Source organism: Aquarana catesbeiana, linkage group LG03 (assembly GCF_042186555.1).
Source record: "Aquarana catesbeiana isolate 2022-GZ linkage group LG03, ASM4218655v1, whole genome shotgun sequence".
Taxonomy (NCBI): Eukaryota; Metazoa; Chordata; class Amphibia; order Anura; family Ranidae; genus Aquarana; species Aquarana catesbeiana.
Window position 1 is genome coordinate 677,487,587 of NC_133326.1, and position 20,792 is coordinate 677,508,378.

The 20,792-nt window shown below is 45.8% G+C and overlaps 1 protein-coding gene across 1 annotated transcript in view; it reads right to left on the minus strand.

The window, feature by feature from the left end:
- LOC141133504 (uncharacterized) overlaps nt 1–20,792 on the minus strand; it is a 32,999-nt gene that overhangs the window by 5,004 nt on the left and 7,203 nt on the right. The window contains exons 2-4 of the mRNA XM_073622920.1: nt 11,783–12,181; nt 4,830–5,168; nt 2,545–2,919 (exon numbers count right to left, since the gene is read on the minus strand). Of these exons, the coding sequence (XP_073479021.1) occupies nt 2,545–2,919; nt 4,830–5,168; nt 11,783–12,181 (1,113 nt within the window). The remainder of the gene's footprint in view (nt 1–2,544; nt 2,920–4,829; nt 5,169–11,782; nt 12,182–20,792) is intronic.

Genomic DNA, 20,792 nt, shown 5'->3' on the forward strand with positions numbered 1-20,792 from the left:
GCACTGGCTATTGAACTTCATTTTTCTCGGCTCGTCGTACGTGTTGTACGTCACCGCGTTCTTGACGTTCGGAATTTCCGACAAGATTTGTGTGACCGTGTGTATGCAAGACAAGTTTGAGCCAACATCCGTCGGAAAAAAATCCATGGATTTTGTTGTTGGAAAATCCTATCGTGTGTACAGGGCATTCAAGTGGTGATAAGGGCTTAATACAATGTTTGCATTTGTTGGAGTTTGAGATAAAGTTATAAATTTGGCGATATTCCCAGGTACCAAGTTTTGACATTAGTGAGAGCGCTAGCTTTCTCCCACTTCCGCTCTCGCTGCCTAGGCGACTCCTCCTTTACCCCTCCCTCCCTGCAATCTTCTGGGACATGTCACTGGTCCCAGAAGATTGCCCAGCCACTGAGAAGGCGCAGCACAACTCAAGCATGCGCAGTGCAGACCCTGGCTGTGCAGCCGCAAGCAGTCACAGCCGGGTGCCCACACTAGTGATTTCCACTTCCTGTTGTATCCCCAAGACAGAAAATTACGAGAAATTTCTCCAATGGAGACACAACCTTACAAAGGATTTAAAAAATTCACCGTGCTAGATTACACGACTGCAGGATCTACACATAATTATCTGAGATAAACATTTCAGAATACAAAACAACACTCCCTCTGTTGTAGCTTTGGGTAAGATAAGTGGTGATCACACAGATCTCTCGTCACTGGAGGTCTTTGAGGGACATTGCCATTGGTTATCCACCTTTTAGCAGAGAAAACCGGCCACAGCGATTGTAGATTTGTATGATGATAGCCTGACATGCCTTTGATCTGCCCTGTAAATCTAAATCCAATAGTTGTTTGTTTTTTTCTTTAACCACTTCAATACCGGGCACTTATACACCTTCCTGCCTTGGCCAATTTTCAGCTTTCAGCGCTGTCGCAGTTTGAATGACAATTGCGTGGTCATACTACACTGTACCCAAACTAAATTTTTATCATTTTTTCCCCACAAATAGAGCTTTCTTTTGGTGGTATTTGATCACCTCTGCAGTTTTTATTTTTTGCTAAACAAATAAAAAAAAAGAATGAAAAAAAAATAAATGTTTTGCTTTTGTTTCTGGTATAAAATTTTGTAAATAAGTACGTTTTCTCTTTCACTGATGGGCACTGATAAGGCGGCACCGATGAGGTGCCACCAATGAGCGGGCACTGATGATGGGCACTGATATGCAGCACTGATGGGCACTGGTATGCGGCACTGATATGCAACACTGATGGGCATTGATAGGCGGCACTGATGGGCACTCATGGGTGCCACTGATATGCAGCACTGATGGGCATTGATAGGCGGCACTGATGAGCACTCATGGGTGGCACTGATGGGCACTGATAGGCGACACTTCTGGGCACTGAAAGGCTGCAAAGATGGGTTCTTATGGGTGGCACTGATGGGCACTGATAGGCGGCACTGCTGGCCACTGGATGGGCACTGATAGGCGGCACTGATGGGCATTAATACGTGGCACTGATGGGCACTGATACGTGGCACTGATGGGCATCCCTGGTGTCACTGGTAGTGGTAGGCATTGTGAGTGGGCTCTGATTGGCAGCTGCCTGGGCATTGATTGGCAGCTGCCTGGACACAGGTTGGTATTTCCCTGGGGGTCTAGGGGGGGCATACCTGGTGGTCTAGTGTGGATGGCCATCCTGGTGGTCCTGGGCAGAATCTGAGGGGGGCTGTGCTGATAAACAATCAGCACAGACCCCCCCCCTTGCCAGGAGAACAGTCGATCGGCTCTCCTCTACTCGCGTCTGTCAGACGCCAGTGAGGAAAAGCCGATCACCGGCTCTTTCTATTTACATTGTGATCAGCTGTGATTGGACACGGCTGATCACGTGGTGAAGAGTCTCCATCAGAGACTCTTTACCTAGATCTGAGTTGCGGTATGTCAGACTGACACCCCGCAACAACGATTGCCGCGAAGCACTGCAGAAACAGATCAAAAGCAAGTTGCATAGGTGTGTACCGAGCCTTATGCTGGCCACATGGATCAATATAGTCAGTATATCTCCTCTAATAGTATATACAGTATATCTCCACTAATAGTACAGTATATACAGTATATCTCTTCTGTCTGTTATTCTCAGAGTGGATTAGATATTTTGCTAACTAACCATATAGTTGGTTATTTATATTTACCACGGCATAGAGATATTTAAGAATAAATTGCCTTTTTTTTTAAGACTTTACATATGAACTAAATTATACACCACACTTTTTTTTAAGGTTATTAACCAATTAATCGAAACAATAATCGGCCAACTAATCCATTATGAAAATAATCGTTAGTTGCAGCCCTAATACCCATACTAAGTAGTATGGTGCTGGAGGTCAGAGACATTTGGATAAGTTTTGGAGTCACTGAGCTTGAACATGCAGCAAGTGAATTGAACTCCTAAAAAGCATGCTTGTTTCCAGTCAATGATTAACAAGGAAATATAATACCTGACCATATGAGGACATGCTAAAAAATATAATACCCGAATACATACCGTTCACATTCTCACTTCTCAGGAGAGTCCCAGGACCTTCCTCCATTGTAATGTCTGTTCTGGTAAAGAGCCCGATAATAGTTGCGCAACGTTGTATCATCACCCTGCAGTAGAATATGGTGTTGTTTAGTCCATGGAAGTCTTGTAGGAGGAGATTGGAGCCATCCACCAGTCTGGTCTTGCCTTTGTAATCCGGGTGTATGTAGTCCGGGTTTGGATGGTAGACATAGTCCTCTCTTGGGTCTCCGATCATCCAGTAGACCTCCGTCCGCAAGATATTACTGTACTGTGGCATTGTGAAACTGCAGTTGATGATGGCACTCTTCTGAAAAACAGTTTCTTGTGGCTGAATGATTTTGAATGTATTTGTTCTCTCTGTAAAATACCAACATAAGATAAACTTTATTGTGAAAAAAAAAGTATCATCAAAGCTACATGCAAGCCAAATTTGACAGTTAAGCCTTAAAGAGAATCTGTCGGACAAAGTGACAAGCTCTCTTATTAACACCCTACTCCTACTGATACTTACCTGTGGCACATTTCACAACCGTGTGCCTGTCTGAGTCCATGGGAATACCTAATACTTATGAGTATGGAGAAACATGTGACCTCCTTCCCTCTTTCCCAGGGTTCAGTGCTCAGACCTTTTTGGCCAAGTGCCAAGCCTACACTATGACAAGGTCATTAACCCAGTCTAGGCTCTGACACTGATCAACACAGAACATACGTAGGGATTAGACTCAAGGCTCTTGCAGGGAACAGAGTGGCAGAGAAGGGTCCAGAGAAGGTATTACAGGTTGGACATGACCTATGAAGAGAACTCATAGGGGCTTCAGTCTAGGCATAACACACCAGTCCAACCTTCTTCCTCTTGTCCACATTTCAGGAACCCATTTTCCTTGCCTGTTTGTAAGCAGGAGGGGTGTTCCCAAACACACCAACTGAACTGAGAAAAGTAATGTGGGAGGTAAAGGTACAGCACAACGAATAAACTTTCATATAAAGTGCTAACCGGAATTTACACTCACTGGCCACTTTATTGGGTAGACCTGTTCAATTGCTTGGTAACACAAATTGCTAATCAACCAATCACATGGCAGAAACTCATTTAGGCATCTAACTGCATTTAGGCATCTAGACATGGTGAAGACGACTTACTGAAGTTCAAACCAAGCATCAGAATGGGGAAGAAAGGGGGATTTAAGGGACTTTGAACATGGCATGGTTGTTGGTGCCAGATGGGCTGGTCGAAGTATTTCAAACACAGCTGATATACTTGGATTTTCACACGCAACTATCTCTCTGGTTTACAGAGAATGGTCCGAAAAAGAGAAAATATCCAGTGAGCGTCAGTTGTGTGAAAGAAAATGCCTTGTTGATGTCTGAGGTCAGAGGAGAATGGGCAGACTGGTTTGAGATGATAGGCAAAAGTAACTCCAATTACCACTCAGTACAACCAAGGTATGCAGAATACCATCTCTGAACGAACAACATCGAACCTTGAAGCAGATGGGTTACAGCAGCAGAAGACCACACCGGGTGCCACTTCTGTCAGCTAACAACAGGAAACTCAGGCTCAACAAAATTGGACAATAGAAGATTGGAAAAACATTGCCTGGTCTGATGAGTCTCAATTTCAGCTGCGACATTCAGATGGTAGGGTCAGAATTTGGCATTAAAAACATGAAAGCATGGATCCATCATGCCTTGTATCTACGGTTCAGGCTGGTGGTGGTGTAATGGTGTGGGGGATATTTTATTGGCACACTTTGGGCCCCTTAGTACCAATTGAGCATTGTTTTAATGCTATGGCCTACCTGAGTATTGATGCTGACCATGTCCATCCCTTTATGACTACAGTGTCCCTATCTTCTGATGGCTCCTTCCAGCAGGATAATGCACCATGTCACAAAGCTCAAATCATCTCACCACTGGTTTCTTGAACATGACCATGCATTCTCTGCACTCCAATGGCCTCCACAGTCACCAGATCTCAATCCAAAAGCTCAACTTTGGGACGTGGTGGAAAGGGAGATTCGCATCATGGATGTGCAGCCCACAAATCTGCAGAAACTGAGTGATGCTATCATGACACTATAGACCAAAATCTCTGAGGAATGTTTCCAACACCTTGTTGAATCTATGCTACGAAGAAGTAAGGCAGTTCTGAAGGCAAAAGCGGGTTCAACCCGGTACTAGCAAGGTGTCTATCTAATAAAGTGGCTGGGGAGTGTATCTCTTAGGAAGGGTTTACATTAAAGCTCACTTTTGGGATAGACACATACCTACAACCACGAGTTCTGTTCCTAGAGCTTTTCTGAATGTCAGTGGGTCACTTTTGCCAGATGAGGCCTGGATTTCCCAGCAGTACCAGCCTCGGTGTAAGGGAAGAGTTTGATTTGATACTTTGAAATATAAAATATTTTCCGTTTGGCTTTCAGAGCAGTCTCCTGAATGGACCAGTCTATCACACTTTGGGCTCTCTCCAGTGTTTCTCCACAGCCGGCAGGAAATGAAAGGTGGAATGATGTATTTCTTAGATGAGAATCGACACAAGAAAGTCACAGTGTCCCCGGCAAACGCTGGTATAAAAGATGGCTGCTCCAGCTTCAGTTCATGTTCCTCTAGGACAAGAAAAGAAAAACATTTCCATGGCGTAATCTCCATCTACCACCCATAGCAAGCAAGAAGTTGTGCTAGATGTCAAGTTAATATCATTGTTGGTAGTTAAAAGCAACATAAGTATAAGTCCAGGAGCCACTTCAATTTACCCGTCTCGTTCTCTAGAGCATGTTCCAGCATTATTTTTTTTTAACCTTCTTCCTGTAGTGCTTCCCCTGTTGGCTGCACTGTCTTGTACTTTCATTTAGTTTTTTGCAAGGCTCACTTAAACTAAATCATACCATCCAACTGTCCGGGGCTGTGTCCTGGAGCCAAATGCTGAAACTTCCAATTCTGGCGCTTGGATTCACTAACTTACCTCAACACAGAACAAGGGCGCCATTGGTGCTGGGAACCCAGGGTAAGTTCCTTGCATTTCCTGTGAGGTTTTTTGGGTCCATGAAATTGTGATCGGCCGACACTGCAGCAGACAGCATCCCACCCCACTGACTGTTACAGCAGTAAACATAAGAGTCAAGGGAAGCTTCCCCTAGGGGCTCCTCCTCAGCTCTGAAGTTTCTGTAGGCACAACATAAGGGGGATCCTGGGAGGAAGAACACCTCCTGTCATTGAGTCATGTTGTATCTGAAGTTTGCACGTTTTACAGAGGCTAAATTTTACAGTGGGACGCAATGGCCTACCTGGAGAGGGAAGGTAACAATGATTTTGGCTGGGGTTCAGAGGATTGTGCTGGGAGGAATGATTTGGAGCGGGGGATTTGGAGAGGAAGAGAACTTGTACTAGGGGAGGTTTGGAGAGGGGGGATTTGTGTTGGGAGGGGGGATTTAGGGGGAAGGAGCATTTGTGATAGGTGGAATTTGGAGGGGAAAAGGAGAAACGAGGCTGGGGAGGGGGATTTGCAGGGAGGAGAAAAAGACTTGTAGAGAGGGGGGATTTGTGCTAGAAGGAGAGAAAATATTTTTTTAGGAGGGGAATTGTGGGTGTGTGTGCGTGGGGGGGTGGGTTTAGAGTGGGGATCCTCAAACTACGGCCCTCCAGCTGTTGCAGAACTACATGTCCCATGAGGCATTGTAAAACTCTGACATTCACAGACATGACTAGGCATGATGGGAATTGTAGTTTCTGAACAACTGGAGGGCCATAGTTTGAAGACCCCTGGTTTAGAGGATTAGTGCTGTGATAGGAGGGATTTGAGGGTAGTGGAAGTGAATTTGTGTGCTTGGAGGGGGATTGGGGAGAAAAGGATTTGTGCTGGGAGGAAGGGATATGGGTGAAGTGGACGAGGATTTGTGCTGGGAGGTGGAATTGGGTGGAAGAGGATTTTGTGCTGGGAGGGGGAATTGAGGGGAAGAGGATTTGTACAGGGAGGGGAGGAGGATTTGTGCTGAGAGGGGGGATTCGGGGGAGATAAGAGGATTTGTGCTGGGATGGGAAGATGATTTGTGCTATTAGGCGGGATTTAGGGAGTTTGTGCTATAAGGGGGGCAGGATTTGTGATTGGAGGGTAATTGAGGGGAGTAAGAGGATTTGTGCTGTGAGGAGGTAGGATTGGGAAGGAGGGGAGTATTTGTTCTGGGAGCTGATATTGGGGGGGGGGCATTTATGCACTTGGATGGGAGTTGGGTAGAAAAGGATTTTTTCTGGGAGGGGGAATTGAGGGAAGAGGAGGGATTGGGAGGATTTGTGCTGGGAGAAAGGGATTTGGGTGAAGTGGAAAAAGATTTGTGCTGGGAGAGGGGATTGGCAAGAAAAGGGTTTGTGGGGAGAGGATTTGTGCTGTAAGGGCGGTTTTGGGGGGGGGGGTGAAAGAGGATTTGTGCTGGGAGGAGGATTTATGAAAGTGGATTTGTACTAAAGGGAGTGGGGGGGAAGGATTTGTGCTATTGGGATTTAAGGGGGAAGAGGATTTGTGCTATAAGGGGGGGAGAGGAGAGGATTTTTGCTCAGAGGGGGAAGGGGGATATTTCTGGAAGGGGTGAGCGTGCAAATTATTCCTGGATTTGTACAGGGAGGGGAGGAGGATTTGTGCTGAGAGGGGGGATTTGGGGGGAGATAAGAGGATTTGTGCTGGAATGGGAAGCTGATTTGTGCTATTAGGTGGGATTTAGGGGGATTTGTGCTATAAGGGGGGCAGGATTTGTGCTTGGGGGGTAATTGAGGGGGTAAGAGGATTTGTGCTGTGAGGAGGTAGGATTGGGAAGGAGGGGAGTATTTGTTCTGGGGGCTGATATTTGAGGGGGGGGCATTTATGAACTTGGATGGGAGTTGGGTAGAAAAGGATTTTTGCTCTGAGGGGAAATTTGGGGGAAGAGGACTTGTGCTCGGGGGGTGGGGGGAATTGTCCTAGGAGGGGGGATTGGGAGGATTTGTGCTGGGAGGAAGGGATTTGGGTGAAGTGGAAGAGGATTTGTGCTGGGAGAGGGGATTGGCGAGAAAAGGGTTTTTGGGGAGAGGATTTGTGCTGGAAGGGCGGTTTTGGGGGGGGTGAAAGAGGATTTGTGCTGGGAGGAGGATTGATGAAAGAGGATTTGTACTAAAGGGAGTGGGGGGAAGAGGATTTGTGCTGGTGGGATTTAAGGGGGAAGAGGATTTGTGCTATAAGGGGGGAGAGGAGAGGAGTTGTGCTCAGAGGGGGAAGGGGGATATTTTCTGGGAGGGGTGAGTGTGCAAATTATTCCTGGATTTTTTTTTAGGGGGTGGAGATATTTGCATAAAGAGTAAAGCGGGAAAGTATTGCTTATGGGGGGTCATTTTGCACTTTTCAAATCACAACACATTACACCCCCCCTGATTCCCCTACATTCTTTTTGTAATCTTGACCCCTACTGTCTGTGTGTTGTGTATTCCTAAACCTGGCACTGAATGCAGCACTGTGCGTTATGTACTCATGACCCTGGAACTCTTTACATTGCACACTCCAGACCTCCGCACTCTGTGCATTACACACCCCTGAACCCTGCTCTATAGGTTATGTATTTCTAAACCTGCCACGCCCAATATTTAGCTCAATTTAACCGCACCCACTTTAGCTAAGAACACAGGAGCACGCTGAAGGTCAAGGTTGATCGATTAACAAAGCGATCCAAAACTAAACAGCTTTTTTTTGTTCTGCACATGTCTATTGTTTAAATGTCTTTGTGTGCTGTAGCATTGGCAGCACCCTTCATTGGAACACCTGAACTCAATCATATGGGGGACCGTCAAAGATTGCTTTGATTTTTGAAGAACACAGAAAACCATGAGAAACTTAAGAGCTATTTTGGGGTGATTAGGTTAGGATGGTCAAATCTGGGCAACTTCTAGAAAAATGGGTGGATTTACAGTACATCTCTGGATTTATCTCTGATGGGATTATTTACTAAAGCTAGAGTGTGCCAAATCTGGAGCGGCTCTGCATAGAAACCAATCAGCTGGAAAAGGGATCTCAATAAAGACTTTCACGGATGTCCAGCATCAAAATATTGTCCACTTTTCTTTGAAGTCATCCATCTGTACGCTCATGCAGGAATCCAACTACAAAATATTGACAAGTTGGTACCTTACCTCGTCAGCTCTATGTAGATACTTACCTTTCCAGAGGCCTTGGGTCATTGCTGGAGGAGAGAGGAGAACTTTCCTTCACATCTTCTGGTCCTGTCCGTAACTTCACCAGTATTGGTCAGAGGTGCAGAGGATATCCCAACAACTTACAGACTTTCCCGTTCCAGTGGATCCTGCCTTCTTCCTGCTCCACTGCTCACAAATACCGATTCGGACATATTAGAAATCAGTTCTTCGTGACTTCATCACTTGATTAATTCCGCCAAAGCTTGTGTTGCACTGTGCTGGAAAGACCCCAACCCTCCTTCCATTGCTATGTGGCTTAACAAGGTCAGGATGTATCAATACCCTGGAAGACCTGGTTCTTACTGCCCAAAATAGAAAAGAACGATATTAGACATGTGCAATTAGTTTCGCTCCAAATTAATTTTTTTAACAAATTTCGACCAATTCGTTAATTTGGAAATATCCGAATTAACGAAAACCCCTTTGACGAATTTTTCCAAATATTCATAAATTTCGTAAATTGATAAATTCGGAAATTTGAAAATTCGGAAATTCTAAATCCGAAAAACCTGAAAATTCGAAAATCTGAAATAATAACTAACTAATAATAACTTAACTAATACTAACTATTAAATTATAGGTATTGGAATTTCCTTTCAAATTTGTCTGTTAGTGAACGTAATGAATACAAATTTATCCGAAGTTTACGAATTATCCAAAATAACAAATGCCGTATCTAAACAAATGGAACGTAACAAATTAATAATAAATAATAATAATAACAATAAAAACTTTTTTTTATTGATACTATTATTATTATTACTATTTATTAATAATTTGTTCCATTCCATATGTTTAGAAGCGGCATTCGTTATTTTGGATAATTCGTAACTTTGGATGAATTTGTATTCGTTACATTCACTAACAGCCAAATTTGAAAGGAGATTACAATATCTATAATTTAATAGTTAGTTATTATTAGTTAGTTATTCTTTCGAATTTTCGGATTTTCTTCCTTTTTTTCGAATTTACGAGTTGCGATCATAACAAATGACCCGAAAAATGAAAAAAAAAAAAAAATCTAATGAAACTAAAACAAACAAATTTTACGGGTAGTGCACATGTCTAAACGATATACGAAAATATGGGCATACTGGAATATGTTCGCATATTCGGACAAAGGGAGGTCCCTCCTGGAGAGCTTTTCTGAATATTGAGATCCTCCTGTTCTTCGTAATGTTGCACCCATGCATCACATCACTCTGCCCCCCCTTTTTTTTCCCTCTCTCTCACCCCCCCCTTTTTTTTATCTCCTTCTGTTTCAGCACCCCCTTGGGTGACCCTATGTCTTTGTACCTTAGTTACTTTTACTCTAAAAATTTGGAGTATCCGACTGTGCAAACTCAGGCATAATATACATGGGTACCACCTTATCTTATGATGTGAGAAACTTCTATGCGGATTAGTGATCTTAAATTAATTTATATTTCTGTAATCTCGCCTTATATTATATTTCCATGTCAACTTGGATTGTCTTTATATTGGGTGCGACATGGCACCCCCCCCCCCCTTTTCATTTTGGGGTATTATGTTTTGATGGATACTTTAGTCTTTCATATAAATAAATAATTTGAAAATGAAAAAAGAAACCAATCAGCTTCCAGGTTTACTTGCCAAAGCTTAATTGAACAAGCTGAAGTTAGAAGCTGATTGGCTACCATGCAGAGCTGCACCAGATTCTAAGTGCTCCAGTTTTAGTAAATCTCCCCCTTCTTGTCTGCTCCTTCTCCTTCTGCTAGTCCCGTCCCAGGCACAGTAACCAGGCTGAAGGATGCATTGGACACCCAGCGACAATCTTCACACAAAGGATGGAAGTTTATAGGCCAAGGCTGATGCTTAGGGTTGCCACCTTTTCTTTAAGTCAAACCCAAACACTTTAGCGCCTCATGGCAATTTTTTTTTATAGTATAAACTATACATATATTTTGCTATTAAATAACATTTCTAATCATATGAAGTTAAAAACAAGAGTCCCCCTTTACATCACAGTCCACAGAGTTCCTCTTTTACATCTGAACTAGCAGAGTTCCCTTTCACTGTAAGGGGGGACTCTGCAGACTCTGATGTAAGGGAGAACTCTGGGGTCTCTGACATAAGGGATGCTCTGGGAACCCTGATTTAAGGTGGAACACTGAGAACTCTGATGTACGGAGAAGATTCTGATTGAAGGGGGAACACTGTGGCAGGAGCGAGAAGGGAGAGACTTCAGTCACAGACAGGGATGGATGGTGAGCTCACTCACCCCTTGGCAGTCAGCACCTCTCATCCGGATGTATCTGAGGCTGCTGGACTTCAAATTTCCAGCCCCAACTTTCCTTTTTTGAGGCACAGCACCAGGGATTGGAGTGTGGGCAGACACAGAGGGGTAGGAGCTGCTGGGAAGCCATAGTGTGAAGGAATGTGATGTAGATAATAATAATAGAAAATGTCTATTTTCTTATGTGCATACATATTTTTCTCCTTACTCATTATATAAGTATACAGGTTTGCTCTGTTCCTATATTTTCCTCAAGATGGCGGGTACCCCCTACATCCCACACATCAGAAGAACGCGGAACTGAAGATAAAACCAAAGACAGCCAAACCATCTTCTTTTCTATCTTAACCAATGAGATGTACCTATTAGACTAACATAGCAATGACGTATTTTTGTGTATAAAACATTAGCACCGCCTTGAATAAATTAGAAGTGTAAAAAGTAACGGTGCTGAGCGTGTCTCAGAGTGTTTACTTTTATATGCATGCATAGCCACACTTTCCAATTAGAGACAGCAGCAGATAACCTTGGGCTCGATTGGAGCTCTTAATCATTTCCTTAACAATAGTCCAGTCTAAATAATGCATCTGGGTTTCTGGCAGTATGAAACCCTGATGCATAATTCCAAACCCGAACTGTCCAGGTGAATCCTGGACAGGTGGCAACCCTACTTGGTGCTCCACCCAATCCCAGCTGTCCATAGAAAATCACCCATTTTCCGCAAATTATAAGACTATTATTGATTAGATTTACCTCTTACGGTGAGGCTGGTCCCATCAACACTTTGAAACGGCGTTTTCTCTTTGCCTTTGAATGAGATAATCACACGACAACAATACCTGTTGGTGTCATTGAGCGTCACGTTGTTCAGTATTAGTGACACATTCTCAGCCAATGGGTCGCCCCGTAGCAGCAATCTCCCGTGATACTTGGAGACGGAGACGTTGGTCAAAGAGTTGTAGATTTCTTCTTTTGTTGTGTATCCACAGAATAGACTATCATAGGCTTTCCATATAATATTCACACCTGACACTGTTTCCTTTTTTTCTGGATACACAAATTTGCAGGGCAGTGTGAGATTCTCCCCCACAAAGGACTCTGTTTCTCTTGGCTGGTCTACACAATAGGGTACCACAGTCCCAGAGGGCTCGCCTGTAAACAACAGCAACTATATCATTGGGTTGTTGTGAGAAAAAAAACACGATCAAATAGAAAATTACGGATTTACTGTATGCGTATTTTAACCACTTAAGCCCCAGACCATTTGGCTGGCCAAAGACCAGAGCACTTTTTGCGATTTGGCACTGCGTCGCTTTAACTGAGAATTGCGCGGGTCACACGGCGTTGCTCCCAAACAAAATTGACGTCCTTTTTTTTCCCCACAAATAGAGCTTTCTTTTGGTGGTATTTGATCACCTCTGCGGTTTTTATTTTTTGCGCAATAAACAAAAAATAGCGATCATTTTGAAAAAAAAAAACACATTATTTTTTACTTTTTGCTATAATAAATATCCCCAAAAAATATATATAAAAAACCTTTTTTTTTCCTCAGTTTAGGCCGATACGTATTCTTCTACATATTTTTGGTAAAAAAATTGCAATAAGCGTTTATTAATTGGTTTGCACAAAAGTTATAGCGCCTACAAAATAGGGGATAGTTTTATGGCATTTTTATTAATATTTTTTTTTTACTAGTAATGGCGGCGATCAGCGATTTCTATCATGACTGCGACATTATGGCGGACAAATTGGACACTTTTGGCGCTATTTTGGGACCATTCACATTCATTCAGCGATCAGTGCGTTTAAAAATGCATGGATTACTGTGTAAATGTGACTGGCACTGAAGGGGTTAACCACTAGGTGGCGCTGTAGGGGTTAAGTGTGTCCTAGGGAGTGATTCTAACTGTGGGGGGGAGGGGCTATGTGTGACACGACACTGATCACCGCTCCCGCACCGCTCCTGATTACAGTGATCAGTGTCCTGTCACTAGGCAGAACGGGGAAATGCTTGTTTACATCAGCATTTCCCCGTTCTTCCTCTCCGTGAGACGATCACGGGTATCCCCGTGGATATCGAGTCCGTGGGACCCGCGATCACACTCACGGAGCTTGCGGCAGGGTCGCGCACGCCGCAAGCCACCTCTTAAAGGGCAACATACAGGTACGTTATTATGCCTGTACGTGCCCTTTCTATAAGCGTGAGCCGGTCGGCAAGCGGTTAATTGTTTTATGTTTATGTTTTTGTTTATGTTACAGAAAAATCAGGAGTCATTTAAAATTAACTACAACCTTAACCCCTTCTAAGGCTAAAATAAATGTTAATGCCTAAGCACAATTTTGCAACTTTGACCTGTGTTAGTAAAACCGTACATATCAACTACTTTGTGCATCCACATTGATTATACCTTGTTTTTTTTTTTTTTCTCAGGACAAATTGGGCTTTCATTTGCTTGGAAATGGGAATGGATATTTCCTGATTTTTTTTATTATCATGGGAAAACTGTTCCAAAATATTTTTTTTAATGTAACTGTATATTTATTGTTACTGCCATAACCTACCATCAAAGAACAACCCAAAATAAATTCTCCTGCTCCTACAATACCACACATGTGAATGTTAGTTGTTGTATGTACCCGTAGCACAGCCCAAAAACAATAGTGCGCATTTTTTTTTTTGTACCTACCTAAAACATATTGAGACTGACACTAACTGACACTGATACTAATTTAACCACTTCAGCCCCGGAAGATTTTACCCCCTTCCTGACCAAAGAACTTTTTACAATTTGGCACTGTGTCGTTTTAACTGAGAATTTCGCGGTCATGCAATGCTGTACCCAAACAAAATTTGCGTTTTTTTTCCCCCCACAAATAGAGCTTTCTTTTGGTGGTATTTGATCACTTCTGCGGTTTTTATTTTTTGCGCTATGAACAAAAAAAAGACTGACAATGTTGAAAAAAACAAATATTTTTAACTTTTTGCTATAATAAATATCCCCCAAATGAAAAAATAAAAAAACTAATTTCTTCATCAGTTTAGGCCAATATGTATTCTACATATTTTCGGTAAAAAAAAAATCGCAATAAGCGTATATTAATTAGTTTGTGCAAAAGTTAGAGCGTCTACAAACTATGGGAAAGATTTATGGCATTTTATGGTGTTTTTATTTTTTTTTATTTTTTTACTAGTAATGGCAGTGATCTGCGAATTTTAGCGGTATCGCCACATTGCGACGGACAGATCGGAGACTTTTGACACATGTTTGGGACCATTGTAATTTATAAACTGATCAGTGCTATAAAAATGCACTGATTACTGTGTAATTGACACTGGTAGAGAATAGGGGTTAACACTAGGGGGGCGATCAAGGGGTTAACTAAGTGTTCCCTCAGTGTGTTCGAACTGTGTGGGGATGGGACTAACTAGGAGAGATGACAGATCGCTGTCCCTACTTTGTAGGAACACCCGATCTGTCTTCTCTCCTCTGACAGCACAGGGATTTGTGTGTTTACACACACAAATCCCCATGCTGGCTCTCGTGCACGCGATCGCGCGTGGCCGGCGATGATCGCGCCCGCTGGCCATGCACATCGGGTCCCTCGCTGTGCAGCAGGCGTGCGTGCCTCCGGCGGTGCTCGCGCGCCCTCTGGTGGCTCTCCTGGGAAAAGCCGTATATATATACAGGATTTCGCTCAGGAGAGCCATTCTGCCGCAGTATATCTGCATGAGCCGGTCGGGAACCGGTTAAAGAATGTTTAAAAAAAAAATACTGCCCAAAATATAATGACTAAGGATGGGCTCAGGCGTGTTCGCACACCCCACATGCAGAGCGCGCCAGGAAGTTGGCACTGCACTGCGCTAATCACAAGCAGTGAGACATTTCCAGATCTCTGCAGCCGCTCATCGGGACAATGTCTCACTGCCTGTGATTAGCGCAGCATGGTGCCGACTTCCTGGCGGGCTCTGCACGTGGCGTGTGCGAACACTCCGAAGCTCATCCTTAATACTGACCATTACTTTTGACCCTGACCTTTGACCTTTAGTTGACCCAAACACTAACCCTGACACTTATGTAGATCAAACCTTGATCTAGCTCAGGGGTAGGCAACCTTTTGAGCACAGTGTGCCGAAAAATGTTTTCAAAGAAATTGAGCGTGCCAATTTTTTAACGAAAAAAGGTTACCTTCACACTCTCAATCACGAAAAAGGATTTTTTATAAAGTAAATTCTGTAAACTAGCAGTGAGAAATTAACATCCTGCACTCTCATGCCTCAGATCAGCCCCGATTCCTGCAACTCCACACCTCAGATCACTGTCCCCCCTGCACATCTGCCCCACCACTGTAAATCTGCCCAACCACTGTACTACTCTGCACATCTGCCCCACCACTGTACACCCCATCTCATCTGCTCCACCACTGTAACTCCCCTGCTCCACCACTGTACCCCACTGCTCATCTGCCCCACCACTGTACCACCCTGCTCATCTGCCCCGCCAATGTACCCCCTTTCTCATCTGCCCCACCAATGTACCCCCTTTCTCATCTGCCCCACCACTGTAACCCCTTGCACATCTGCCCCACCACTTTACTACCCTGCACATCTGCCCCACCTTTGTACCCCCCTGCTTATCTGTCCCACCACTGTAACCCACTGTACATCTGCCCTGCCAATGTACCCCCTTTCTCATCTGCCCCACCAATGTACCCCCTTTCTCATCTGCCCCACCACTGTAACCCCTTGCACATCTGCCCCACCACTATACTACCCTGCACATATGCCCCTCCTTTGTACCCCCCTGCTCATCTGTCCCACCACTGTAACCCACTGTACATCTGCCCCACCAATGTTCCCCCTTTCTCATCTGCCCCACCAATGTTCCCCCTTTCTCATCTGCCCCACCACTGTACCTCCATGCACATCTGCTCTACCACTGAACCATCTTCTCACCTGTCCTAACACTGAACTTATCTGCTCATCTGCCCCACCACTGTAACTCCCTTTCTTATCTGCCCCATGACTGTACCTCCTGCACATCTGTCCCACCTCTGTTCCCCCTGCTCTTCTGCTCCACCACTGTAACCCCCTGCTCATGTGTTCCACCGATGTACCTCCATTCTCCTCTGCACTGCACATCTGCCCCACCTCTGTACCCCCCTGATCCCCTGCCCCACCGCTATAACCCCCTGCTCATCTGTCCCACCAATGTACCTCCTTTTTCATATAGTCCAACACTGAACCCCCCCTGCTCATCTGTCCCACCACCGTAACCCTTTGATCATCTGCCCCATCCCAGTACCCCCCTGCTTTTATGTCCCACCGCTGAACCCCCTTCTCATCCCTCCCACCACTGTACCTCCTGCACATCTGTCCCACCACTCAAACCCCCCTGCTCATCTGCCCCACCAATGTGTCCCTTTTCTCATCTGTCCCACCACTGTACCTCCCTGCACATCTGCTCCACCGCTGTATCCCCATGCTCTTCTGTCTCACTACTGAATCTCCTTCTCATCTGTCCTAACACTGAACCCATCTGCTCATCTGCTGCACCACTGTAACTCGCTTTGTCATCTGCCCCACCAATGTACCTCCTGCACATCTGTCTCACCTCTGTTCCCCCTGCTCTTCTGTCCCACCACTGTTCCCCCTGCTCTCCTGCACCACCACTGTAAACCCCTGCTCATCTGCCGCACCACTGTAACCCCCTGCACATCTGCCCCACCACTATACTAACCTGCACATCTGACCCACCTCTGTACCCCCCTGCTTATCTGTCCCACCACTGTAACCCCCTGTACATCTGCCCCACCAATGTCCCCCCTTTCTCATCTGCCCCACCACTGTACCTCCATGCACATCTGCTCCACCACCGAGCCATCTTCTCATCTGTCCTAAAACAGAACTTATCTGCACATCTGCCCCACCACTGTAACCCCCTTTCTCATCTGCCCCACGACTGTATCTCCTGCACATCTGTCCCACCTCTGTTCCCCCTGCTCTTCTGCCCCACCACTGTAACCCCCTGCTCATGTGTTCTACCGATGTACCTCCTTTCTCCTCTGCACCCCTCTGTACATCTGCCCCACCTCTGCACCCCCCTGATCCTCTGCCCCACCGCTATAACCCTCTGCTCATCTGTCCCACGAATGCACCTCCTTCCTCCTCTGCCCCAACACTGAACCCCCCCTGTTCATCTTTCCCACCACTGTAACCCCCTTCTCATCTGGCCCAACACTGAACCCCCCACTCATCTGTCCCACCACTGTAACCCCCTGATCATCTGCCCCATCCCAGTACCCCCCTGCTTTTCTGTCCCACCGCTGAACCCCCTTCTCATCCCTCCCACCACTGTACCTCCTGCACATCTGCCCCACCACTGTACCCCCTTGCTCTTCTGTCCCAACACTGTAACCCCCCTGCTCATCTGCTCCATCAATGTACCCCTTTTCTCATCTGCCCCACCACTGTACCTCCCTGCACATCTGCTCCACTGCTGTATCCCCATGCTCTTCTTTCTCACTTATGAATCACCTTCTCATCTGTCCTAACACTGAACCCATCTGCTTATCTGCCGCACCGCTGTAACCCGCTTTGTCATCTGCCCCACAAATGTACCTCCTGCACATCTGTCTCACCTCTGTTCCCCCTGCTCTCCTGCACCACCACTGTAAACCCCTGCTCATCTGCCCCACCATTACACCTCCTTTTACATCTGCCCCACTGCTCTATCCCCCTCCTTTTCTGCCCCAACACTGAACCCCCCTGCTCATCTGCCCCACCGCAGTACCCTCCTGCTCTTCTGTTCCACCGCTGTACCCCTCCTGCTAAAGGAAGCAGAGATGAGACACATCTACCAGTCCTGGCACACTCATCCTGCTGATCCACCTCTCACATCCAGCCCAGTGCTTGTATGTGATGTATGGGTTGTATGTGATGTCACATACAAGCATCTGGAATGGATGCACAATAGGGATGAGCCGAACACCCTTGGCAGAACACACAAGCACCGTTAAAGTCTACGGGACACAAACATGAAAAATCAAAAGTGCTAATTTGAAAGGCTTATTTGCAAGTTATTGTCATAAAAAGTGTTTGGGGACCCGGGTCCTGCCCCAGGGGACATGTATCAATGCAAAAAGTGTTTTTAAAAAAGGCAATTTTTTCGGGAGCATTTTTCTTAATGAAACCATAAAAATAAAATATGCCTTTAAATATTGTGCCTGGGGCCTGTAAAGTGGCGTATTATTCCCATGTTTAGAACAGTACCAGAGCAAAAAGACATTTCTAAAGGAAAAATTGTCATTTAAAACTGATCGTAGCTGTAATGAATTGTCGGGCCTCGGCAATATAGATAAAACTCATTGAAAAAAAGAGCATGGGTTCCCCCCCAGTCCATTACCAGGCCCTTTGGGCCTGGTATGAATATTAGGGGAACCCCGAACCAAAATTTTAAAATAAAATTTCGTGGGGGTCCCCCTAAAATCCATACCAGGCCCTTCAGGTCTGGAATGGAAATTAAGGGGAACCCTGTGCCAAAATTTTTTAAAAAATGGCGTAAGGGTCCCCCCAAAATCCATACCAGACCCTTATCTGAGCACGCAACCTGGCAGGCTGCAGGAAAAGAGGGGGGGATGGGAGAGCGCCCCCCCTCCTGAACCGTACCAGACCACATGCCCTCAACATGGGGAGGGTGCTTTGGGGTCTGACCCCAAAGCACCTATTCCCCATGTTGATGGGGACAAGGGCCTCATCCCCACAACCCTTGCCCAGTGGTTGTGGGGGTTCTGCGGGCAGAGGGCTTATCGGAAGCCTCTGTGGCATCAGAGGGGGGTGGGGCCCCGGGTGGGGCCCCGCCCCCAATTATATAAGAACTATCAAAGCGAAGACGCATCACTCAGCGGGAGCCTCCCATGGAGGCGGATCGGTTGCAGCTTTTTTTTTTTCTTTTTCGGTCCGTCGGGTGGCGTGAACTTACATCGAGGGACATTTTTATTTTTTTAATAAAGGACTTGTCCCAAGCCATCTCTTGTCTTTTTTTACAATTTTTGACACTTTTTTTGTGAAATGGTAAGGGTACAGTGTACCCCATTACCAATTCACATAGGGGGGAGGCCGGGATCTGGGGGTCCCCTTGGGCAAGGGTTGTGGGGATAAGGCCCTTGTCCCCAACAACGTGGGAACAAGGTGCTTTGAGGTCAGACCCCAAAGCACCCTCCCCATGTTGAGGGCATGTGGCCTGGTGTGGTTCAGGAGGGGGGGTGCTCTCTCGCCCCCCTCTTTTCCTGCGGTCTGCCAGGTTGCGTGCTCAGATAAGGGTCTGGTATGGATTTTGGGGGGGCCCCTACGCCATTTTTTTTTTTACATTTGGTGCAGGGTTCCCCTTAATTTCCATTCCAGACCTGAAGGGCCTGGTATGGATTTTAGGGGGACCCCCACACAATTTTTTTTTTAATTTTGGTTGGGGTTCCCCTTAATATCCATACCAGACCCAAAGGGCCTGGTAATGGACTGAGGGGGGAACCCTTACTCTTTTTTTCAATGATTTTTATCTATATTGCCGAGACCTGACAATTCGTTACATCCGCGATCAGTTTTAAATGACAATTTTTCCTTTAGAAATGTCATCTTGCTGCAGTACTGTTCTAAGCACGGGAATAATGCGCCACTTTGCAGGCTTACTAAGGACACCCCCCAGGCACGATATTTAACCACTTACCAACTCACCAACCGAATGACGGCTACAGGGCGGTCGGATAACTCTGGGAGGGCGTACTATGATGTCCTCCCAGAATCCCGCTCTCCCGGCATGCACCCGAGAACATCCGTGACCACCCGGTCCAGAGGACGCGGCGCGTCACAGATCACGGTAATAGCGGGCGTTTACCACGTGATCGCTCCGTCAAATGATGGAACGATCACTAGTAAACAAACAGGCGTCACGTCCGGTTCCTCTCTCCCCTCCCCGTACCTGTTGGTACAGTGCGAGGGAAGAGGGGGGAGATCGGTGGCAGCAGCGCTGTGGGCTGGATGTGTAGTGCCCACAGCGCTGCTCAGTGCCCATTCCAGCCATACATACCCAGCCATCCATACCCATTCATGCTCAGCATACCCATCCATCCATCCATCCATGCTCAGCATACCCATCCATCCATCCATGCTCAGCCATCCATACTCAGCATACCCATCCATACTCAGCATACTCATCCATCCATCCATGCTTACCCATCCATACTCAGCCATCCATGCTCAGCATACCCATCCATACTTATCCATACTCAGCATACTCATCCATCAATCCATGCTCACCCATCCATACGCATCCATTTTGAGCATGCTCATCCATACTCAGCATACTCATCCATCCATCCTTACTCAGCATACTCATCCATCCATCCATGCTCAGCCATCCATACTCAGCATACTCATCCATCCATCCATGCCCAGCCATCCATACTCAGCATATTCATCCATCCATCCTCAGCAATACTCATCCATCCATCCATGCTCAGCCATCCCATCCACCCCCATCTATAATTAGCCATACCAATCCATACTCAGCCATACCCATCCATACTCAGCCATACCCAGCAATACCCAGCCATACTCAGCCATCCTAACCATACTCAACCGTACTCGCTCGTACTCAGCCGTACCCAGCCATCCCATCTATACCCATCCATACTCAGCCATACCCAGCAATACTCAGCCGTACCCAGCCATACCCAGCCATACTCAGCCATACCCAGCCATCCCAGCCAT